The 25148-nt window shown below is 42.4% G+C and overlaps 1 protein-coding gene across 2 annotated transcripts; it reads left to right on the top strand.

Moving 5' to 3' along the window:
• The first annotated feature begins 296 nt into the window (after nt 1–296).
• On the top strand, nt 297–25148 carry edc4 (enhancer of mRNA decapping 4). 2 transcript variants are annotated; one of them, XM_083973983.1, is made up of 30 exons: nt 297–525; nt 1926–2091; nt 2213–2324; nt 2735–2834; nt 3119–3305; nt 3550–3697; nt 3813–3917; nt 4149–4261; nt 4365–4448; nt 4607–4702; nt 4916–5015; nt 5470–5650; nt 5959–6025; nt 6272–6363; nt 6897–7078; nt 7674–7753; nt 8155–8287; nt 8393–8685; nt 9609–9839; nt 10165–10266; nt 10409–10552; nt 10709–10745; nt 11215–11362; nt 11695–11850; nt 14840–14955; nt 15478–15643; nt 16518–16704; nt 17964–18183; nt 18848–19011; nt 22553–25148. In XM_083973983.1, the coding sequence occupies exons 1-30, from the start codon at nt 435–437 to the stop codon at nt 22734–22736; spliced, it is 4185 nt and encodes a 1394-aa protein (XP_083830109.1). In that variant the 5' UTR covers nt 297–434; the 3' UTR covers nt 22737–25148. The 2 variants fall into 2 exon arrangements, with proteins under 2 accessions (XP_083830109.1, XP_083830108.1); XM_083973982.1 differs by having other exon boundaries at nt 6894–7078.

The following is a 25148-nucleotide window of genomic DNA, read 5'->3' as shown; positions in this document are numbered from 1 at the left end:
TTTTGGTGGCTATAAAAGAATGAGTCTGATATAGTCTGGGGGTATTTTCATTCAGATCAGTGCCCATCTAGTTAGATTCATTATGAGCTTAGTTTTAGGTTTTGAGGCTGATGATAAAATTATCAGGAAGCAAATGCACATCAATAGACCAAAAATGATAAAAGGAAAAACACTATTTATAGAAACAGATGTGACGTTTGATAATATGTGTGCATTGTGTAATCCTCATTGGAATTTTGAGGTAGGTAGGAACCAATGACCTGACGCACGCGCGGACACGTCGGAACCTACGGCGCGGACGTAACCGGAAGTTTAGACGGTTGCTCTGGGTGAACGAAGTGAACAACACTGACAGGCAGCATCGCGTCAAAAAAAGAAATTATTATTCTCTCCCCCCTTAAATAAACCCAGTCGTCTCCCCCTTTCCCTCACCCATGGCGTCCAATAACTCCAATATAGATATCGAGGGTGCGACCCAGCATCTCCGGGATATCCTCAAGCTCGACCGTCCCGGTAACAGCACCGGTAAGTTTGGACCGGGAACGGAAAAACGACGTTTAGGCCGCAGAAGCTAATGCTAAGCTAACTAGCATGCTAAATCGTTAGAGGATGGTTTAGCACGCTTTGCTTTGCTTTGCAGAAGTGAAGTTAGCGCTATTGTAGTTTCGCTACCTGTTATGTCATTGATTCATTTTTTAAATTTTCATTTCCATATTCATTATTTGTTTGTCGTAGAGTTGGGAAGCTAACTGCGCCGGAAAAAAAAGTGTCCAGCATTTTAGCTACGCTAGGCTGCGAGCTAGCTTCTGTTTCAGTCTATTTTCTGGTGTAGTAGGTAAACTTATATCTTTTTGATACCAGGCGACGGAGATTTAGCAAAATGTTTGCTTTTCATTTGTATATCCAAAATCCCTTCTATGGTAATTGCTCATTTGTGACCACAATGTAGGAAACTTTAACCGGAGCTTTTTTTTAAATACCGCATTAAGCCAAGTTACTTTTACTGCTATCAAGAATTAGCTTGAGCCTCCGAAACTGCGCACCAAGGTCGCTGTTCTTGGCTAATATGGTCCCACTCATTTCAGCTGTGTTTATGGCGCCTTTTACGAACTGCCCAGTCTAATTGAAACCCTCTAAATTGTCAAGTCGCTGTTACGAAGTCATTTTCGTCATTGTGGACGGTTAAAATAAAACGCAGGTGTCCTACATTTGGCCCTAATGAGTCTCAGTTGTAAACGGTGTTCACTGTTGAGTTGAGGTATGCAGCTTTGTTTTCTTTTTATGGAAAGAAAAAAACAGTGCTCCACATTCTCTATAAATAGTCACTCAGCTGTGTTGTATATCATTCATTGATACGGTCAGATACTATACTACTTACTAGAACATCCCTGAATAGCATCGCGTGCTTGTGGTATTGATTCAGTTATAATTAAATATATCAGCTCCACTTGTGGTTTTCCCTACTTCGACATGATCAATTGTGTATGAATTAACTATTAGGCTGTAGTAAGAAGAGAGCTGACTAGTGCCTGCGAGGAAAAATGACTGGTATCTTGCTGGCACCATTCATCATTCACCATGCTATTAAAGTATATTAACAGGCATTTTAGGTTAGTTGGAGCTTGTAGCTTGTAACTGATCAAGCAGTACTAATATATTTTAATCCACCTTACCTGGAATATAAAACACAACTGGACAGAATTGTACAAGAATAAAATGTTGGTTTTTTCTAATAAGAATAAGCACTGCCAGAATGTGAACATCCACTAACAGGCGTTTTCTAAGTTACAGTTGTTCATGAGGCTGTTAGTGCTGTTAGATTAATAAGAAATTTACAGAACAAGTATTAACTCTTTGCATGCTGGCTTTGAATTTACATGTTTGTGTGTACTGATATAACCCATGCATTTGATTTGTTTCTTCAGATGCACAGCCAAGTGATGTTGGGAGAAAGCCATCTTTCAATGGAGAGTTGAACGGGTTATTGGGAACAGCCGGCATTCTAGCAACTAGCACTGATCGGTCAACCATGTCAGACTCTACTAGACCCATCTCCACAGATTTGAGCACCACTCAGGAGACTCAGATAATGTGAGTTGGGTTTTTGGAATAGGTCCCTTAAACAACTCACCAAGAGTATATTTGTCAGCATTTTAGCTTTTGAAGAAACTGAATCTATATATCCACTGATTTCCATCTGCTAACATTTCAGCTGCCTTACGGGTGATGATGGGTCCACCTGTATCCCCATCACCTCGAATAATGTGGAGATTGTAGCGAGTCAGGACTCCAGCATCAACAGTAAGGCTCGAGGCAGCAACAAGGTAAGAACTCCGATTATCGCCTTCAAAATAGAGTTGTTGTATCTACCTATGCTCTAATAAAATATTAAAGCTACTGTGCAACAAAAAAAAGGATCTGTTGCTTTCATTTTGTTATATATTAGTATGGTATATTTATGTTATTTTACTTTTAACCTCTAACTTCAAAACCTGCATCTGTGGTTACTCAACAGAATGCCACAAGCTTGTTTCCTTAGAAGTGATGACCTGCTCATCTTAGTACATGGATATCTATCCCTGCTTTAATTTTCACACTTTGAATGTTAATTAATAGTTTCAGTATTTACATTTAGTTCTTAACAGAAAAAGGGCCAGAGGCAGAGCATGACCACATATTAAAAAGTAATTTGTTGAGAGGATATGAAATAATTTTGAATTTGATTTCTGTTCAGGTGAAGATTCAGCCTGTTGCCAAGTTTGACTGGGAGCACAAGTACTATTATGGTAGACTGATCGCTGTCTCCAACTCCTTCCTGGCCTACGCCATCAGAGGTGAGATTACCTGAGCTATTTCTTTATCAGTTAATTCTACTACAAACAAAAAGTAAAACAAACAATTGTTATGAATCAATAAGTAATATTACAAACAATTATGTGTCTTAGATTGTGGGATTTTTGTCCAGTTAGTTGTTCATTGAAACAGTAATCGTGTATTTACATCGATCTGTGTTAAGTATAGACTACAAGTATTTAAATAGTCCACTGTGATATCACAGGCTCTTTGATCTATCTTTTAATAATACGTTATAATAAATAAACATCACCTCCTCTTCCAGGAGCCAACAACCATGCAATGATTCGTGTCCTGAGTCTGGGCTTTGCCGAGCGCTCCCTACTGAAGGGGTTCACCGGAGCCGTCACAGATCTGGCTTTTGCCCATCTCGACTCCTCCCTGTTGGGTTGTGTAGATGAAGCAGGCAACCTGATGGTCTGGCAGCTCACCTGCACCGGAAACAAGATACTGTATCCTGATGTGGGAGAAACTGAAAAGACTGTTTGGGAGGATGTGTTTGTTTGTTCTTGCATGCAGTTGATGCCACTGCTTGTATTTGCATATGTTTCTGTGTCTAACCACCACTGAAATTATGCACATTACAGTTCAAAACCTTTGATTCATCACCAAATGCATCTGTCCCAGTAATGACAGAAATGCATCTTCCAAGAATTCCTCTTCTCTCCCATTTCCCTTAACTCGTGTTCCTTGCAGAGATCAGATAGTGGTTCACATCAAACGGCCAGATGACACTCCACTGAATTCCCACCGTCGTCTCATCTGGTGTCCCTTCATCCTGGACGACAATGAGGAAAACCAGGATGACACCAGCCAGACTCTGGCCCTTCTACATGAGGACAGGGTAACAGTGTTTTACCTTAACGCAATTTGACCAAGCTTAAAGGAAACATCACTGCAAATACAAATAAAAAAGAGAACTGAAATCACAGTATAGCATTGTTCCCTTCCCCTTTCAGGCAGAGGTGTGGGACTTGGAAGTCTTGAGAGCCAACAACAGTAGTTGGCCTATTGATGCCACAGACCTGAAGGACGGCCTGATCACAGTGAAGGGACACACCCAGGTGCGAATCAATATCAAACACTTATTTTAACTTTTTAAAAATAGGACTTCACCAGAAAAGTATTAGGTCAATACAGTTTAGCCATAAGAGCTCTTACACTTGAACAACAAAACTGTCGAAGATGCTTTGATGAGGAAAAAGTGGAACCACAACGACCAAAAGTACAAAGTGCATTTCCTACATAAATTACTTGCACTGACACTCTGCGTTGTTTTATGTGTGTCCTTCCAGCGAGTCAGTGAAGGAGCCTTGTCTCCAGATGGGACTGTGTTAGCCACAGCCAGCCACGACGGATACATCAAGTTCTGGCAGATATATATAGAAGGAGGACAGGACAAGCCCAGGTGAGCAAGGAGGATGTGTTTTTGAGTGCGTGTGTGTGGCAGGCTATTTAAGTTTTTTCTTATCTTCTCCTCACCTTTTCACTTTTTTCTTCACTTTGTCCAGATGTCTCCATGAGTTGCGGCCACACGGAGGGCGCCCCCTCTCTTGCCTTCTGTTCTGTGACAACCACAAGCGGCAGGACCCAGAGTTAGTACACACTAATACATGCACAGCTTTCAGTGAAACTTGTCATGTTACAGCACTTTAGGGTTAAACGAAGGCTGTTGTGATTCGATTCTTTTGTAAATGTGTGGTCTGTTTCTCCTTTTGTCTTCCCTGGTCTTTTCCACGTTTATTATCCGTAGGGTTCCTTTCTGGCGGTTCCTCATAACTGGAGCGGATCAGAACCAGGAGTTGAAGATGTGGTGCACGGTTTCCTGGACCTGTTTACAGACCATCAGGTTATGCATTGGCTTAACATTTAAATCACTTTTGCAGAACCTCCATTTCCAACACAAAGTATATATCAACATGTTGGCGCTTCAGACCAGTCTAGCTGTCAGATTTGGCTCTTGAATAAAGATATGTCATGAGGGATCATTACATGAGGGTTATCTGGAACAGGTACCATGTCTTAGCTTTAAAGATACTAATGATAGAGTATTTTCTTCCAGGTTCTCTCCAGATCCCTTCAACTCCTCAGCTCTGCCAAGCCTGAAGGCCTGTCTGGACCTTGCTGCTGAGTATCTCATCCTCACCGACGTACAGAGGAAGGTTAGTACTGTGTTTTCAAATGCATAGTTTCAGGAATGTTCTCATTAGATATTTTAAACCAGTAATCAAGTACTGACTCATCCCCTGATAGTGATACAAATTATAAACACTTAACTTGCTTTTCTATCACTCTAGTGTTACTCCGTTGACACTCAGCATTAATCTGAAGACAAACTGCCTCCTTGTGTGTTAAAATCGGATCTTCCTTCAGGAAATGTCTCCAGTTAAATTAACACAAATTAAATCAAATTGAATCTTGCCTCATCTCAGAGAACTCGGTTTGAGTTAATTTTGTTCGAAAAGCCACTCTTACTAGAACAAGAGATAGTCTGTCTGTGATCCCAACTCAAAATCCTTGATGTTTTGGATTTGGCATCCGGACCTTTCCACACACATTACCTTTTTAACCTGCGTTTGACTTCACCAACATGGTATTGGTGTCTTTTCCTCTCAGGTTTTGTACGTGATAGAGCTGCGACAGGATTTGGACAAAGGGAGGGCGAGTTTCACAGCTGTGTCCGAGTTCCTTCTCACCCACCCCGTCCTCAGCTTCGGAGTCCGGGATGTCTCCCACAGCCGACTGCAACACACTGAGGTCCTCCCTGCAGAGGAGGAGAGCGAGAGCATGACCACAGGTGCACATTAACACATTTGCATGCATGCACCGCATCACAAAAATCAAATCACTCCTCTCTCCTGTAGTTTGCTTTTTATAGAGTTTCTACCCATGAAAACTGTGTATGGCGTGTTATTAGTTATTCAGAGGGCTGCCATACACACAGTTTCCTTTAAAACAAAGGTGATTTGTTATTTTCAGCTTTCATTTGGTAACATTTTGGGATCATTGGTGAATTAAAATTATTTTCCCCTTTTAGAACATTAAATATGCAGCAGCATTGATCTACTTAACACAGCATTACTGATCCTGTTTGTTTTCTTCCAGAGGGCACTCAAGGACCCACAGAGTCCAAGTCTGGGATCCAGATTAAACTCTACTGTGTTCACACCAAGTAAGTCTCCCTCCACCGACTGTCTGATACCAGCTCACATTGAGTAGAGTACAGCTTGGCTCATAGGCAGTCAGTATAAATAAATGCCAAATTGCTATAACTGGTTTATGATGTTTCAGTTCAAGCTAATTGAATCATGATGTTTAAAATGTCATGGTTGAGTCTGGCACACAGGTGTGCAACAGTTCCAAAAATAAGGAGAGAATAGTGGTAAATTTGTGTGTTTGTGTCTGCTTGTGTTTTCAGGAGTCTGCAGGATGTCCAGATCTGGTTTCAGCCCGCAGGGGGGTCCAGCTCTGCAGCCTTCCTGCCTCATTCTGATTCTCAGGATGGTTTTGGTAAGTCAGTCCAGAATAAAGCAAACATAAAGGATGAATCTCAGTCCATGGAGATGATGTAGCTTTTTTTAAATTTAATTTAAATTTTCTATTTTTACAAAAGTTTCTTTTCCATTGTCTACATTCCTGATCATCTGTGTTTAGTTTATCTGACCAAACCAAATAGCTGAATAATCCTGCATCGTAAAAGTGGGTGTGTGTTGGTTGTGACATTGACATCATAGACAGCTACGTAAGTGTTTGCAGCTCAGAAACACCCCAAACACAGCAAAACAAGAAAATACCAACAGAGGGCAGGTTCTCTGCAGCAAAAATACGCCTCAACACTCCTTATCTAATGGTTGACAGGGATAATGTGTATAAATCTGAAATTATTGTTTCTATTTATTGCTAAATCCTGCATATTATACATTTAAAGAAATCCTGCATAGTGAAGACATCGATGTATAGCACATGGGTTTTGATTTTGTTGTGTGTCAAATATCGCCACATAGCCTAAGTGAAGAACTCTTCACATTTTGTATTTACAGCAGGGTTTTCAGACCATCTCACTGACCAGAGCTCTGACAAGGATTCAGGAAGCGGTTCCCAGACCGACCTGAGGAAGATCCCGTCTCTTCCTGCTCCTGCTGACTTCCTCACAAACTCTGCCCCTAGCACTGGACCAATGCCCAAGCTGATGACTCCAGATGCCTTCATGACACCAAGCACTTCGGTAAAACTACTCATCTCAATACAGCACCTGGGAAATACTTACACTATATACAACTGTATATAGTGATATTTGCTTGTCAGGACTACTTCTGAGTTTTAGTTCAACATGCAGTCCACAAAATGGTCAAAAACACTTAATCTCCAGCAGATGGACACTGTGCTTCAGACATGTTTTTGTTTGTCACCTAGCAACATCTCAGCCCATGAATAGTACCGACTCCCACACATCAAGTGTTGAGTGCCGCATGTTGTGCTTTACAGATACAAACCCATAACCCTGTTAATTCAGTCTATCTGCAATCTGAAGACATGCTTCATCTTTGGCTGCTTGAATTGACACGAAGGTTCATCTTAAACAGCCAAAGAAAATATTAGGTATTAAAAGACACCCAGTTCTGTGTCATCATCGTTATCATGCATCATGCTTTTAGTTCGGAACAGTTTTGAAATTTCTTGTGAAACGTCAACTGAGGAACATAAAAAAGGAAGTCAAGGGGAATAATGTAACATATGTTTTTCTAACCCGTGGGAGTTGATTTTTGTCTTTCATTATACAGCATTCGCAGCCCATAATTTACTCTTTTGTCGCCTTCCAGGTACCGGCGTCTCCTGGCAGCAGCGCCAGCAGTTTGACCATTGTAACAGCAATCAGCAGCAATTCTGACTCGACCAACAGGTATGTGGCTCTGTACTGTGTAGTATAAAACCACCCACCTGAGATTTTGTAATGTGAAAATATGTTTCATCTCTTCCCTACTGTGTGTAGTTAGTTACAGTCATTACAGTTGGAAACTTGATTGCACATGTTCTCAGATTATCCCTTTAACCATGTGCCTTTATAACCATTTCAATAGTTTAATTTATTTAGTGTTAAATAACCCAGATGTTCCAGTTGCAGTGTAGATGTTTTGTTTTTTTGTGTTTGACTTTTATTTATCTTATGTGGATATTTTATGTTCAGATCCTGCTCAACATTATTCGGTTGACGGACCCACATATTTTGTTCCTGTTTTGTTTTCTTGTCGCTCTCAGTAACATGTATGGTTGAGTGCAGTATGTTTGTCTTACTATGTGCAGAGTTATAGATGATGTCAGTCAGAGTCCTAACAGAGCAGAGAACAGCAGCAGCAGTAGTCTGACACTTTCTGCCTCCACCAGCAGCCCAAGAGCTGCTTCTGCTGTGCTGCTGCCTGGTCTGGAGAGCCTGCAGGTAGGACATGACGCACTCTTGTTCAAAATTCTCCTATTATATGTTTTTTTTTTCTTCTTTCAGTTTTTTGGTCTTTTTCAAAATGTTTTTTCTCTCCATATTCAGGCTTTGGCATCCCCTAGTGGTCCCCTTGCACTTGACAACTCTCAGATCTTGGACTCTCCCCTCCTACCACCACTGGCCTCTCCGACCAGGGCCCGCTCCCCTGATGTCATCTCCTCGGCCTCCACAGCCATGTCCCAGGATATGCCGGAAATTGCGTCCCAGACCTTGCAGCTTCAGCGTGGACTCGTGTCCAGCTTGGATCCCTTGCCACTTTCGGCTCTCCAGACGGACAGCATGGCCTCCGCTGCCTCCGCTCTGCACCTGCTCACCTCACCACGCAGTGCCAACAACGGGTATGCTGATGACCAGTAATCATAATGTTACTATCTTAAGCTGGGGACACACTACTCGATTTGTTGCCCGATATTAGCCACGATTCACAGTCGGGTCTAGTCTGCACCAGTCGGCGCTAGTTGGGGACAGTCAGCTTGGCAAGTTGGCGCAGAAATCTGTTAGTGTGTGAGGCGAACAGACGCCGCCTGACTTCAGCTGCAGCAATTCAAACATGTTTGATTTTTTTGAGTCGATTCTGGACGCAGTCGGGTAGTGTGTACTGGTTACCGATCCAACCGCAAACACGTCGCCCACAGCCAATGAAAAAGAGGAGGTGGGACAAATTAAATAGCGTATGAACTCAACGACGACTTCTCCACAACTTGATCCATACCCGTTTTTTCTTTTTTATGGATTTCTCACAGCAGATTAGCCTGGCTAACACCAGACCTCGTCTCAATGTAGATTGAGATTCGGTCTGGGAACCACCTGTCAATTTTTTCGTATTTGAGTCGTTGTTTACAAAAGCCCAGCCCAGCCCACTTCTGCCAATAAAGTGAGTCACAAGTTAACTCAGCTAATCGCATCTGTGGAAATCACTACACACTACACTCTTAAACTGTCACTCCCGCAAGAGTTTTTTGCGAGAGTTTGGTGCATTCAGGTGTCTTCAGTTGGTTTGACAAATCGTGTAATCTGTGCTCCCTCATCTGGCAAAGTCGTTAAATGTGTGATCTCCAGTCGTCATTAAAAATCTGCTGTAGCCAGTCGGTTAGTGTGAACTCCAAGTCTTTTCTAAATCGGCAGTGTAGTGTGTCCCCAGCTTTACTGAGACAAAAAGGAAGGAAAGCCTAGTAAGAAGTAATATTGAGCATAATGGTAATTTGAAAATACACCAGCACTGTCCTTTAAACGAAACAAACTACTTTATTGTCTCTCTCAGCCTCTTGCCACTCGAACTCGGCGGGGCAGATGGGCCAGTGGGTGGGGCGGCAGAGTCGGAGCCCAGACTCAGCCACACCCCGTCTTTACTGGAGAACGCCTTATCGCAGGAGAACCCTGGGGTCGGAGGAGGGTCTTCAGATGGCAGCGTTAGCCTCACACCTTGGCCGGCTGCACCTGATATTACCAGAGAAACCAGGAACAGTCTCAGGGACAATGGTCTAGGAGAGTGGTAAGAATTTCCTCATTTTGGACAATTATAATTATAAACATACTCGTATATATAAGGTTCTGCAATCTTACTTGCTAAATTTGACCGCAAAACTTGGGTGTTTCACTTGTAAGCCATCTTTGTTCTCTATTTACAAAACCCATGACAGAAAAGCCATTATGAACACAGACACACAAGTAGTTTTGTAAGGCTGTGAATGGAGAGTTAATTTGGCGCTAACAATAGGACTGAGTCAGTTTGTGTGTCCCGTCTGGGCTGAAATTGTAAAATGAGTGTGAGAATGATTCATCAACCTAATTTGTGGCCTGTGTCTGTTGTTTTCCAGTTCAAGAGAGGAGTCAAAGGACAGACACTTGAGCTCACCTTACCATCGGCGCTCCTATCACCTCACACAGAATGACAGTCAAGATGCCGGTGCAGAGCAGAGGTAACGCATCTTTAGAAAAGACACAAAAAAAATGATGTTAATTTTCCAAGGTGATTACTGCGCACATGGCATTCAGTAGCTTCACACATGGCATACAGCAGCTTTCTTACCGTGTGGTGTGTTTGTGTATCTGTCTACCCAGCGACCCTGATGATGAGGTGGCCAGCTTGGGGTCGTCCTCAGGGAACTGTGGCTCTCGCTCCTCTCACAGACTCCCAGTTAAGGACTGGAAGACCTCGCCACGAGGCTCGCCAAAACTCAAGAGGAAGGCCAAAAAAGATGACGGGTATTTTTTTGATACACGAGAAACTTGGGTACAGAGTGGGAATATAGTAGGAAGATGATGTCTTCATGTCATTGATTTGAATGTTCACAGTGTTTACATGGATTTACACTGTGGTTTAATGTTTATAACGTCTCTCTCTGTCTTCCTTCTCCTCAGTGAATCTTCTCAGTCCAGGCAAATGGATGCTGCACAGGTGAGATTATCACACAAATGAGTGTATAATGCCTCTATTTTATGTAATATATGGTTTTATGTAAATCTTTTGAGGTAATTCGAAAGTCATAGTCAACATGTAACTTAAACCAGTCGTTGATTCTCGTGGACTGGAAAATCAAAATAAGCTGGCAGATGCTTTCTGCAGTTTACAAATTAGCTAGTTCGGTAACACTTTTACCGAACTTTTAACACTATTAAACATTTATAAATACAGTTAGTGCTTATCAATGATGAGTAAAACATTTTGAACTGTGTTTATAAACTACATACTAATGAGTATTCATGTGTTATAAATGATGAATTCAGTATTTAAAGCTTAACCAATGCTTGTTGTGTGTACTTATAAAGTGTTACCGCTAGTTCTTGTCTTTTTGTGAATGCTCATCTACCTAATTCAGTGTTCAACACAAAAATGTTCATTCCCTTTTTTTTATGTTTATTCACAGATGAACGTAGAGGTGCAGGATGAGTTGCTGATGCTCCTGCGTAGCCAACAGAGAGAGCTGACTGACCTGCGTGGACAAATTGAAGCCATGCAGAGCTCCATCATGGTCCAGGTGGAGCACGTCCTCACCAACCACCAGGAACAGGAACGTATCCTTTGGTCTTCAAAAGTTTGTTTATTTTGCAGATTTGCCGACAGCGGTGCCATTATTCAGACATTAAATTGAATCACGCAGTAGCAACATGTGTTTTCTTTGGTTACACAACCAGAGACCTGGTGTAAATTGGTTCAACTGAAAGCATGGAAGCACAAAGTTTAGTGATTAAGTTGCAGAAAAAAAGGTCTTATAAACAGGATGAGCTCCATTTGAGACGCTCCTCTGGTAGGACAAACCCCTGCAGAGGCGTCATTATTCGGTACATGCTGGTCTTGATTGAGAACACCATAACATTTTTTGAGCCTTGACCATCGCTGACCTCAGAGCGCAGATTGGAGCGAGTTCTGGCCGAGAGTCAGAATCATCAGCAGCAGCTTCAGGAGCAGCTGAGCCAACAGCTGAGCCACACCCTCAGCTCAGCTCTCACCAACAGAATGGACAAAGTGCTGCGAGACGAAATGAAGAAAACGGTCCCACAAAGTAAGGAAACAATTCAAATACTCAATTTGATTCTTCCAATTAAACTGACACTTCACAGGCCTCCTATGTGCAGAGGTGTGATATATTCCCTCATATTGAAAGGTGCAGAAAGCACAGGCTAAATCAAACATGGCATCAGTGATCTGAAATCAATCCCAGCTCTTTGACAGTCGCCACCAGAGACTGGCACTTGATCAGTTTGCGAGCAATGCCTTCATCCGTCTGCATGTCATTAACACTCTATCTGCAGGATTAACACATTTCTGTACAAGACTGCACATTAAATGTGTTTGACTTTTAATCCAAACCATTTTAGGAACTCATCCGTGTAAGATAATATGTTTTTAATAACACGTTCATCTCTGGGTGAGGCCTGAAAGTCGTGGTCAGCATAGACGGGAAGGATTTTTTGGGGGGATTTGCTGTGAGGAGGGGCACAGTGACAAAGCAAAATTTCATCCACTTATTGGTGGTTAGGATTAAGTACAGCACTACAGTGAGTGGTATATGCCCTGTGACTTTATACCCACAGGTGACTTGAAGAGAAGAGCCTTTGTACACATCACTTAAAATGTCAACAGAGAGGAAGGTGAATTTCCTCAAGTGCATCAAGTACCAACTTGTGTAAAAATGTTCCAAAGGCGTCTCGAGGGTCCAGGACTGCAGCGTTGAATTTAGATGATTCATTCTTATTTTAAGGCATACGTACCTTTTTGTTTAGGTCAAATAATGTCGGTATCCAGAGTCACGTTAGTGTGTGGGCAAGCATGCATTTTATAGACCTCAGGGAGGAGAGAAAAGTCTTTTCATGTGCAGAGACTGCTGTCTTCCTGTGGTATTCTGTGAGGAAGGGCACCTCAGAGAAAGACCCTGAGGTAACTGAGGCCTGGAGGCTTTTAAGAATCTCAAATATGATGCTATCAGGACATTACATGTTGTATAGGACATGAAACAAGACTTAATTTACTATCTGAAGTGAAACTATACGAGTCTGGGTAATGATTGTTTCAGTGTTTCCACGTCATTGAGGCTATGATCAATAGTACAGAGAATATCTGATTGAGCAGCACTGTACTCCTGTACTTTATTCACATGACTGACACTGGGAAGAGAGGCAGGGAAATAACTATTAACTAATAATGTCAATAGCTCTTGCCTTAACAACGTTGCCATAGATACACTGCGGTCTGTGTCACCCCTCCACTCTGCTGGTATTTAGTAAGGGCTGGGTGATGCCTCTAACGAAGCCCAGCTGCTTTTCAGACCAGGCAGCGACTAGAGGGAGGCTGTTGTTATTTCCGCTTCACACGAGGGGAACTTTCTGAAGACTCATGACAGAGATTTCAAAAGTAGGAGTGCAAGAGGTTTCGTGTACATGTGTGCTGTGCCAAAACCTTCAGTTAAGCAAAGACACCACCTTCAGTTTCCTTGGCGCCCCCAGAGAAAATGAAGTTAGTCTCTTCTTTGAGCACTTTGGTGTCGAGTATAGGTGTTTAAAACCTCTTTCATGGACCTGAAACTCTTTCCATTCATAATCTTGAGGTTTGCTGAGGTCCCCTGATGGAGATGACCAGGCTTTGTTAAAGCAACACAATGTAGTTTCTCAGCCTTAAAATAATGTTTCTAAACTCATTCAATGGTAGAAAAACAGGTAATAGGATGAATCGTCATGGCAGCAGCAGCACTCTCAAAGTAAGGAAAGGTCTATGAACAGGAATCGGCATTCACACTCGGAATTCATGCTAAGCAGCAACGTGTAAAACTACTAGAGCCGCAACAATGAATCGATTAATTGAACAATAATCGATTATTAAATTCATCGTCAACTATTTTGATTATATAATAATCGGTTTGGGTAGTTATTTTAAGAAGATTTTAGCTTCTTAAATGTGAATATTTCTGGTTTCTTTGTTCCTTTATGACAATAAACGGAGTATCTCTTTGGTTCATGGACAAAATAAGACATTTGAGGACGTCATCTTATGGTTTGGGAAACACTGATTGACATTTTCAACGTTTTTTTTAACATTTTATTGATCAAATCGATTAGTTGTTTATATAATCAACAGATTATTCCATAATGAAAATAATCATTAGCGGCAGCCCTAAAAACTTCCAATGATTTTTGGACTCCACAAGTAGTGGTAGTAGTAGCTGTAGCTTGACATGAGGCCAGTCGACGCCCCAGAGTGTGTAGACTCGGTTTAGTGAGTCCTACAAACCAAGGTGAGCTGTAGGTGGTGACTCATCTTTGTAAGTACAGACAGCCTTAACTTTTCTACCAGATGATGGTGGTATCGCACCATTTGGTTGTTTGAGATGTAGCTAGTATTTTCATGTTCAGGTGTTGCTGCTGCAGATAGATGTCTCTTCAAAAAGTACTTGCAAATGTTAATGTGGATGCAAATGAGTGTTTTGATGTTTCGATGATTGAATGCAGATGTCGTGTGACTTGCTGTGACAAAAAAAAAAAAAAAATGTTTTGAAGGACACTCTGAAAGAAATGATATTTGCTGCAGAGTGATAGTGTGTGGATACATCTCTAACAATCAGATCACTGAAGCCCTGATTTAAAGCCTCAGCAGTCATTGCAGGTTTTACACGCCTTTCAAAGTTGGAATAAATCTGGTCCTCCTCTGACCGGTGTGTTTTGGTTACTTTCTTTTATCTTGCCTGCAAAGTTTAGTTTTGCAGTGGGAAAAAAAGGACAAAGTGCACATCAGGCTGTACATCAATAAATCACATTGTTATCTTAATGCTGGAGGTCAACCGAGGCATTCGCTGAATTAAATATAACAAAGACAGCTGAGGTGTGTTGGATTGTGACACTAATATTGAGCAGTCTTAAGAGAGATGTTTTCTTGCTTCGCCTCTCCTGCCCTCTAATTCGGAGATGAGATGTTCCTGTCGTTTCACTCCGTCCTCGATCACAGGCCTAATTATAGGTTAGTTGCTTGCTAATCTGTCTTGTTAATTATTTCCTCTCTAGCGATCTCGAAGAGCCTGGAGCCCGTGACGGGTCAACTGAACAACACAATTGCTGCTAAACTAACTGCTGTGGAGGTCACCCTGAAGGACAATGTCAGCAAGGTGGTCAAATCCAAGGTAGGTAGCTGGCTCACTCCATCACCTGTCTGCCTTTCTATGCCTCCACGCCGGAGACTTTCAGGGCCGCAGGTGCTATGTTTTCAGGTTGTCTGTCCCACTCTTCTCAGGAAACACTGAAGGGAATATCTTCTTTACCTACTGGATGAACTGGTTAGATTTTGAAGGTGAAAGGTCAAATTTCAAGATCACTGTGACCTCATAAAAACATTTTTTTGCCTGTGAGGAGAATCCATGTGCTAAGTTTGGCACAATGCAACACGGATGTCTAGTAGGATAAGGTGATGGAGTGATATGGAGTGATTTAATGTTCTGCAAAAACCCTTCTGGCCATTATTCAGCGCTCTAACTCGACAACAGAGGGGGCAGGTTTGACCATATTTCCTGTAACCTGACTGGTTAGTGGAGGCATGGAGTTACAAGGCAGTTCATATTGTTTATTTATGCTGTGCAGGGTGAGTCCTGTATACTATCCTGTTCTTGTTTTACACAAATCTTCTCATTCTGCTCTATATTTTCCAGAACACGACAGATGCAATCGGTCGAGCAGCAGCCGAAGCGATGCAGGGGCCCATCCAGGCAGCCTATAAAGATGCCTTTCAGAGTATTGTGCTGCCTGTTTTTGAGAGAGGCTGCCAGTCCATGTTCCAGCAAATCAATGACAGCTTCAAACAAGGAACACAAGAATGTGAGGAAACCTCTGCAATGAAATACCAATATGTAGTTGAGGTTTACAACGCAAGGTCAAATCTACTTACTTTTCTAAAAGGCTCAGAAAATATATTAATAACTGTGCTGCTCTTGATGGAGGAATGCTGCTTTGTTCATGTTGTGTCCAGTATCCGGCCCTGAAATCAGGGTCTGTTTATCTAAGTCTAATTAAATAGCCGCCTAATTCAAAAAGCTCAGGGACAGCTTTTCTAACGTTGCCTTTTCAGGCTCAGCAAAGGCACTGATGTGTTTATTCCGAGATTGTGTTCGTGCCCATCTTGGAAGATGATGTTTTTCAAATTTTTACCAAGGCTGTCATGAAGTGAGTCGAGCAGGAAGACAAACACAGTTAAGAGTGGCCACAATAGCAAGCTGAGTGCATTCTTTTGAGCTGCACGTATTTTAATTTAACCCGCAAACAAATTCAGTTCATCATTTGAGTGTACCGTAAATATTCTCACTTTGAGTTCCACATTATCACCTGTGCTGATACATAACTACGGTGCACGACATCAACTGTGTTGTTTACATCCTCTTTGTTGAGGATGCATGGGTTTACGTTTGAATACACTGAAATACAGTAATATCTCATTTGTAACTCATATTGATACATCATCCAGGACCTGCCTAACATAAGGCTAAACATTTTATATGCATAATACATTCTGTTCAGTTTGCTTTGTTAAAAAATGAATATTTATTGGAGCCAGGGACAAGAAACCCTCGTGATTTGATTAGTTTTTATAGTATCTAACAATAATTTCTTCAAACCACTAACACAAGCAGAATCTGGTGCTATGAACAGCTTACTCTCAAATAAATACATTTCTTTTGGTTTTGGTCTTTTGCAGACATCCAGCAGCTTGAGACTCATATGAAGAGCAGAAAACAGAGGGAGCAGGAGACACGAGACCCCATGGTCGCCCAGCTCCAACAGATGATCGACAGCTTCCAAAGCTCCAGCGATCAGATGGCCAATAACATCACAGCAAATGTGCGGGGAGAGATCCAACACCAGATCCAGATGATGGTGGGAAAGTATGTATCCTCGCTAAGTATCATTGATCTCACTGCAAAGCAACTGTGATTGGAAATCTGCTTATTAAGTTGTTTGATCACTTCTGTATTGAACCGAATTTCCTCCTGTGTGTGTGAACCACTTCCACTTTTTGTCTCATTTCCCTCGCCTTGTCCGCAACCTTTATTTTGGTACATGGGTCAGATACAAATAAAGGTTAGCAATGAGCAATTCAAAAATATCTTTAAAGAAAATGTTTTTTAAAAGCATTAGATTTGTTCAAATGTACATTTTGTAATGGGTTTTATGACATTTGAAGCATTTTTTAACTGAATATGTCAAACGGTATGACCACAAAAGAAGGATAAATATTCAATATTTGATCCACCTACAGTGGACTTAAGTGTACTTAAAAAAAAAAAAAAATTCTTCTGAAAACATTAATTTGAAATAGATTTTTTTGCTGTTTCTATATTTAAATTTAAATGCATTTTGGCAACACTGAGCAGGACTGATCCTAAAACCACCTCTTTCCTTCTAAATAATGTGACAAGCGATGTCAAATTTGTCTAGAAACATAGTGTTGCATTGCAAAAGTGAATCATATTTATTCGACATTTGAGCCCAGATTTATTTTCCTGTACATAGTCACAGTTTTATGAAAAAATACTGGTTACACCACTTGATATTGGGTTGCATCATGTCATTAACCCACATCTATACATTTCCCTAAGTACAATCTTACAGCCTTTAACACTGAAACATTCATAGCATCCTGCACTACGAGCTGTCATTGTTAACTCTTGATTAATAACTCCCATTGACTTTTCTGATACCACTGATTAGCATTCTGAGCAGACATTTTTGATATCAGATCTGCACATCAGCAGATGCCTATGCCAGCAGCGGTCCTGGCCTTATTCACTGCCTATCGAGCAGGTGTGTAATGGATTGGAGAGTAGAAACAAGCAAAGCTTAATCCTGGGGCTAATGTAAGAACATAAATTCGATCGGGTCTCTTGTTCCCTCTGCAATTAATTTCATGCCCTCCAGAGTTTATACATTTGTCGGGGGTGGAGCAGAGAGCAAGTAGTTGGCCAACTAAAAATTCAAAATCCTAAAACAACAAATGACAATACCTGGCTGAGCTAGAACTTCAATCCCAGATTCTGGGTTTTTACGTTTACGCTACGCCAAATCAATCCGGACGTTGTGGTCGAAAATCCTGATGGTAACTTTTTTGTCCTTATGTTTTTTCTTCTGCCCTTTTCCTGCCCAGTTTGCAGGAGTCTATTCTTAGCCACGTGCAACGCATCGTCAAAGGGGAGGTGAGCCTGGCGATGAAGGAGCAGCAGGCAGTGGTCACCTCCAGCATCATGCAGGCAATGAGGTCAGCGGCCGGCACGCCCGTCCCCACGGCACACCTCGACTACCAGACACAGCAGGCCAACATCCTGCAGCTCCTCCAGCAGGGCCAGCTTAACCAGGCTTTCCAGCAGGTAACACACACACACACACACACACACACACACACACACACACACACACACACACACACACACACACACACACACACACACACACACACACACACACACACACACACACATACATCCAGCCGTTGCAGCATAATTGTATTTTCCACTTGGTAATGAATGCAAACACACACATAACCTAAAATACAAATGCATTTCCACACACACACACACGGGCCCAAAAGGACTATCAGGCCCACACCAATTTACTGCAGTCCCATTTGCCGACCCCTCTTGTACATTAGCTGTGCAACGAATGCTCATTATGTTTGTTTCTTGACCATTACTAAGTTCTTACCTGAACAGCTTCTAAATGGCCACTACGCTCTCTTTGCTTTGCAATCAATCATCTTCACACATTCACACAATTCAGTTCACATTTCCATGCTTCTGGTTCACACTCGTTCTCATAGCTGGGTTTAGGTGCACTCATAGTTTTACATGGTTTTAACAGATGGTTGTGTTACGGTAAGTCTTAAACAAGTGGTGTCAAAGAATAAAGCAAGCAGCCCGGTCTTTGACGTAACATGCTACAGATCTAACACAGGGAAGGTTATACTGTATATTTTGACCTGTTGATGTCAAGGATGTGTCAAAATAGTTTTCTCTCTCTCTCGCTTGTCCCCAGGCTCTGTCGGCAACAGATCTGAACTTGGTGTTGTATGTGTGCGAGACTATTGACTCTCAGCAGGTGTTTGGTCAGCACCCCTGCCCTCTCAGCCAGCCCGTGCTGCTGTCACTCATCCAGCAGCTCTCCTCCAACCTCACAACACGCTCCGAGCTCAAAATCAGGTGAGGAAAAAAAACAAGGTTATGATGGATTCATTGACCATTTCATCTTTGCACGTGTCCATAGTGACATCATTCCCCACCGTGAAGATCACATGGTGCTCCTAAAGGTTCGGAGTAGCGTGTTTATTTGTACCGTATTTTCCGCACTATAAGGCGCACTTAAAAGCCTTTAATTTTCTCAAAAAACGACAGTGCGCCTTATAATACGGAGTGCCTTATATATGGATCAATTGGTTAATTGGTTGATTCATACTCAGCTCCATCTAGGGGACGCATAACGTAACCCCAGTTTGACTGCAGTATCTTCTATTCTACCGTAGATGACCAAATAGTCGCCCGCGTGCAAATACGCGCCTGTGCTCTAATAGCCGCCGGGGTCTGGGCTCATTTGGCAAAATAAACGCCGGGGCGATTAAGTGTTTACCATAGCCTGCCTTGCACAGAAAAAAAAGTTTTTTTTAACAGCGTATCACCAGCTCTCACCTCTTCTGTCAGTCAGCCCCTCCTCTCGCTCTCTCTCGCATGCAGGCACACACACAAAGACACACAAACACAGGTGCGCCAGCGGGATAGGTCGCGCTGGACTACTAATAGACAAAGACAAATAGATAAATGCGCTATGTTGAAATTACCGCGATCGACCCCCCCTCCCGCTATCGTTCATAACACTGATATGATCAGCTCCCTGTGTCGCGGTAACTCAGTCTTTGTATTTATTGTTTGATGTCAATAACGATGTCGGGAGTAGTTTTGTTCCAGTGGTCCTATGGTGACCACCTTGTTCTTTGCATGATGGTCTGGTGCTGCTCATTGCTAAAATAAATTGTAGCCTGTTGCAAATACGCGCCTGGTTCCTGCCTGGGCTCCAAGTCGATTTAGCATATTAACTGCTACTAAATGGTCATCTACGGTATGCGCCTTATAATCCGGTGCGCCCTATATATGAAAACAGTTCTAAAATAGGCCATTCATTGAAGGTGCGTCTTATAATCCGGTGCGCCTTATAGTGCGGAAAATACGGTAGATGAAGACACTGGAACCACAAGTAGCTGGGGACAATATGGTAGTTTACCTTGCTCCCTAACTGACACGGCACATCATCTGCATTCAAAAGCCTCGAGCACAATCTGTCCTCCACATAACGACACCTACATAGGACCAGATTCCAGGTTTCTAAAGAAATGCATCACAGTGTATTTTATTACTTTATTTATTTTTACTGTGCTCTTCCTACAAGGTTTTACTGGTGTCATTTTAGAGCTCAGACAAGCCACTGAATCCATTTTAATCTTCTACGTAGATAATTAAAATAACCTAAATATTTGTGCACATGAATATTGACATCCAAAACACACACACACACACTGTTTCCATTTTTAAAACAACGCAAACAATGTTATCTGTAAACTTTGCAGGTAATCATCGTCTCATTAAATTATTGTCTCACTTCGCTGTAGCTTGGTGTAAAACCTGTCTTTCAATGCAGCAGGCATAACCTGCAAATTTGGAAAATGTCATTGGCTTTAATCAAAAACCTGTGAACTGTGTAAGCTTACCTTTTCCCCAAATTAATTTTATGTTCAGTTTTTTTTTTCCCCTACAAAGCAATAGCAGCGAACACACTTAGAATTTTATTACACGCCCATTCTCCAACACCATGTGCCCCTCGATCAATAATAAAGTCAGTCTTTGCCTAAACTTTCGCCCCCCATCTCATCTCCATTGTACGTCCATTATTGTTCGTCTCCCGAGTGCCAAACGGTGCTAAACTGCTGACCCCATCACCCTGCTCCGTCTGTAGCCCTGCTACATGGCTGTCGGGGGAGCTCAGATGAACCTGTGAATAGCATCGCAATTTTTGGATACTCTCAATCGTTCTGTTCCTTCTGTGTCCTTGTATCTTTTATCCTGTTGTTCCCTCCTGTCTTCTGTTTTTTTTTTATTCTTTCTGTTCCTATAACAGTGTGTTTGTGTTGAACCGTATTATATCCTCAAAATGAGCGGATGTGACTCCTCCTCCTCCTCAGTGAGCCCCATCCCACTCACTTCATTTGTTTTTTTGTCTTCTGAGTGTTTGCATCCCATCTCCTCTTGTTTGTCTCTCCTTCAGAAAATCTTCTTCTCGACCAGAGACCTTTTACAGCAACACACTCGGTGCTGCGTTTACACTGCAGCTGCCTGCTGCTGCTAATACAGCCCTCTGGTGCCGCTGTGTGCCATCTGGAGAAAAAGATGAGGGCAGCGGGGTGTGGCTCAGTCTAAAGCGTTATTAGAGCTCATACAGCCATGTTTGGATGAATGCGGTGGGAGTGAGTTCACTAGGAAAGAATCCAACCAGGAGAAATCACAAACTTTTTAAACATATTGTCAGTTTCGCCTCCATTCATGAATAATTGCATTTAAACAGTACAGGAAACTCCAAGCTTTGGTGACTGAGTGTGAATAGCGAGGCTGATTGTAGGATAATACAAAAACACAAGGTTGACACATGGTAAATTCTTGTCTTCTCAAGTCTTTGTTCAAATCAAACGACAGATAACTCGGGCTCTTTAGACTTTGCATCCAAAGGTTTAAGTGCTTTTTGAGCTGTGCACAAAATGAAGGAGGCCACTCTGCTGTACTTCAGAACCCAGAAGAGATACCAAGAGAGACAGAAAAGCACTGCTGGCATTGTTAAGACTTGAGAAGTTGCAATTATCCACAAAAACTGTGGTCTTTGCAGGATCATTAGCAGTTCATGTGAGTGATTTTTTTTTTAAAGCGAGGGTTGGACAGATTTCAGTTCGAGGCAGATTATCTCCTGCATGCAGTATGTCTGATGTTATGTGCAGTGACATTAAATGTCCCTATGAAGAGTGTTTTGGCAGCTTTCTGCTATGTGGGAACAGCACTAATGGTTCGGCTGGGACCAGGTACTTCTGCAGACACAGAGATAAATAGTAGAAACTGGAAAGACACAGAGTGAGAGAGCAGGACACGAACAGAGAGTACGTACAGTCTGGGCTGAGCAGTCAGCAGATGTCTTGACTAAAACAATTAATCGAGGAGTTAAACGTGGCGAGAGAGGACAGGACGCAGGTGAGAGTGAGCAAAATTCAATTTCTGTTGTGATATTTGAGAGGAATACGTACATACGCATGCAGACAGTGGGCTGGCGGCCAGGAAAGAAGGTGATCAAGGACGGCGCTTGACATTCAAGCTGCAAAACACGGTTGAGACAGTGATAGAGCTCCGTGCCGGTGTCCCCCGCAGCCGCTCTGAGGGTCAAAACACAAAAGTCTGTGCAAGTTACTGTTGTGTTGCTTCTACATCTGAGTGAAGGAGGCTGTGGTTTGGGGTTTGAGATGCACAAGTCAACCACCTTTTTCATCTCACGTCATGTTCGTAGTTATTTTTCATCATTCTGCCTGATGGCGAAACACACTTGTTCTTTAGCGCCGTCTCTCCTGCTCGTATCTACCAGAGACGATATCTGCCCCGGCTCTTTGTCGACGTGGTTATCTAACATCTCTCCCCGTCTCTTATCTGTATCTCTGTGCAGTTACCTGGAGGATGCTGTTATGAACCTGGACCACGGCGACCCGCTGACCAGAGACCACATGTCCTCCGTGTTGGCCCAGGTCAGACCGAAGCTGTTCGCCTTCCTGCAGCAGGACCCCCACAGCCCGCTCAGCAAGAGGGCGCGGCGCCTGATGATGATGCTGCAGGGTCTCGTCAACCATTAGTCCCTCGGTTTAAAGTCTTGACGGATCGAAGACGTTTTTTTTCCCCTCATAGATACAGATCATGAGTCCATTTTTTTTTGTTAAGGGGGGGTCTGCAGAAAGCATCCAGGACGACTTCACACCCACCCCACCGAGCAGTTTGTTGGAGCTCGAGGATGGAGCATGTTTTTTGGTTGGAAGATGGAAGATGAGGACTCGTTTGAAAAGATACTAAACTTTTCACTTGGTCAAAGAAGAAGGTCCCATAAATCCCTCTGTTTCTACCGCTGGACATTTATAACCCACCCTCCTCCCCCCTCTCCTCTTCCTCCGAACTGCACAAGTGAAGCGTCCAACTCGTAAAAAAAAAAAAGACAGTTTTTGTTACTCTTGTGCTTTTGTTTCCTCCACATATCTACAATGCAAGACAATAACGGTCCGGAGAGAACGATCATTGTTTGATTTCTGTTAAAGAGACTCTTTAAGTTCACTGTAGATTCCTCTAGAAACCTTCATTACTGCTGCTCCCTGACCAGAGGCAGCCTGTTTGTGTCTCATCCTTTTATCCCCATCATGAAGCAAAAGACTGTATCAGAAACACGACAGCCGGGGAGAGCCTGGCGGTTCTGGTCCCGGAGTCTGGTCTCCCAGACAACACGATACCTGTCACTCCTTTGATGATCCGTCATCCAAAATGTGCATAAGACTCAAAGAATGTGCAGCTTAATGGTCCACAAGACCGAAACGGAGGCTGTTTTGTTTTTGTTCTGCTGTGTTCCTCTGACCCGTCACGTCAGGCATGTTGAGTTTCGGGATACTGGACTAAGTTGTGATTCAGGGGCTTCTTCTGAGCAGCAGCACGTCGCAAGCAAGAAGAAGAAGACGAAGAAGCAGCAGCGGCGGCGTCTCACCTGAAAATGTCGCAAACAACAGGCCTGGACACATTTATTTTTCCTTCATTACAGAGAGAGTTAACAAGGAATACTGCTGCTGTAGGAATACGGCACCGGGCTAATCCCAGCAACCAAGAGTACCAAACATCCAAAGCCAATTTAAGATGGCGGCATATTTCCTTTCAGTTATTTCTCGTTAGGTTGGAGATGACAACCTCGCCAGGCCAGATCTGTCTTCAGTGAGGATCAGCGCGGTGAATTGTTTTTACCGAAAGTTAATAACATTTTGTTTTCAGTTCGAAGTATCGAAGCATATCTCATTACACCTTTTTTCAGTCTGACCCTGTTTTTCTCAAGTAGTTCTGATTTCTGAAGGATACAAATGAGATTAAAGACGAGGAATAATAATAATAATAAAAATAAAAAAAACATCTTTGAAATCTAATGAATATTTGTCAAGGTGCACCAGGCTGAAAAAATTCCCCCTAGAAATTTGAAATGTTTGGAGCCCAGCATCAAGGTTGGCAGCCGTCCATGTGTACAGCTCGGTCCTGTAAATTGATCAGACTGCTCCCCCACTCCAGTTTTTTCCCCCCTGTCTTAGTCCCTCTTTTTTTTTTTTTTTTTTTTAAATAACATTTAGTATTCGTAAGCCTTGTATACTTGCTTTAAGAGTTGTCAAACTAGTTATAAATCATAATAAAAAACACTTCCTAAACAATAATTGTTACTGCTGATGTTGTTTTATCAGGATATTCCAGATATGTTTGTTTAAACTTAAAACGTGCAGTTACTTCTCTCAGACTCTAGGAGGCAGCACTTAGTTGGACTGCAGATATTCACCCTGCTTTGTCATTTAAGTTTCGAAAACTCAGAAATCATTCCTGCTCCGGCAGTGTCTGTTTTAGGGAACAGTTGAAAAGCCTTGTGCACTGTTTAATCATCTTTTAAGTGTGTTCAAAAGTTGTATGGTGATTTGTGGAGAGTCCATTCACACCTATTGTTTAACTACAGGGTGGCCACACTTGCTGATTGTATAATAAAAGTTCTGTTCATATGACCTCTGTGTTTAAAATCAATCTGAAGTTGGATTTGTCTAGCAAGTGCCTTACTGTATTTTACCTGTTTTGGACATTCGATCCTATTTGGGCCTTTTAGACAACACATACACAATGTTTGAGCGTCATCCCGCAGCAGCAGCAGCTCCACATAACTCTTACAAGCATTTAATTCATAATATTCAGTTGTGTGCGGCACAGCGGAGGAGAAACCTGTATGTTTTGTTTTGCAAACATTTGACTATAAAGAAGGTCGACCTGGACAGATACGTGAGTGCTCATGTCAGCGTATGAAAGGGAGAGATGTTTTATTTTGACTACTAGCACCTTCACACTTCAGCTGCAGCCCCGGTTGAAGGACAGGGCCGCTCCTGCTTCACCCTGAGTGGCAGCTGTGTCACTTCTTCTATTCTGTTGTGTTCATTTCCCCTCGCTTTGGGTTGTTTGTTGTATCTTTTACAGTTTCTTTTACCCCAAACATT

Source organism: Trachurus trachurus (assembly GCF_905171665.1).
Source record: "Trachurus trachurus genome assembly, chromosome: 6".
NCBI classification, from domain to species: domain Eukaryota; kingdom Metazoa; phylum Chordata; class Actinopteri; order Carangiformes; family Carangidae; genus Trachurus; species Trachurus trachurus.
Note: the sequence above shows the minus strand (reverse complement) of the source record. Positions and strands in the feature narration are given on the sequence as shown.

Coding starts and splice junctions, on each gene's coding strand:
- edc4 (XM_083973982.1), top strand. CDS start 435: ATGGCGTCCAATAACTCCAATATAGATATCGAGGGTGCGACCCAGCAT. Junction 5,016..5,469: donor TCACCGACGTACAGAGGAAG/GTTAGTACTGTG, acceptor TTTTCCTCTCAG/GTTTTGTACGTGATAGAGCT. Junction 6,364..6,893: donor TGATTCTCAGGATGGTTTTG/GTAAGTCAGTCC, acceptor TTGTATTTACAG/CAGGGTTTTCAGACCATCTC.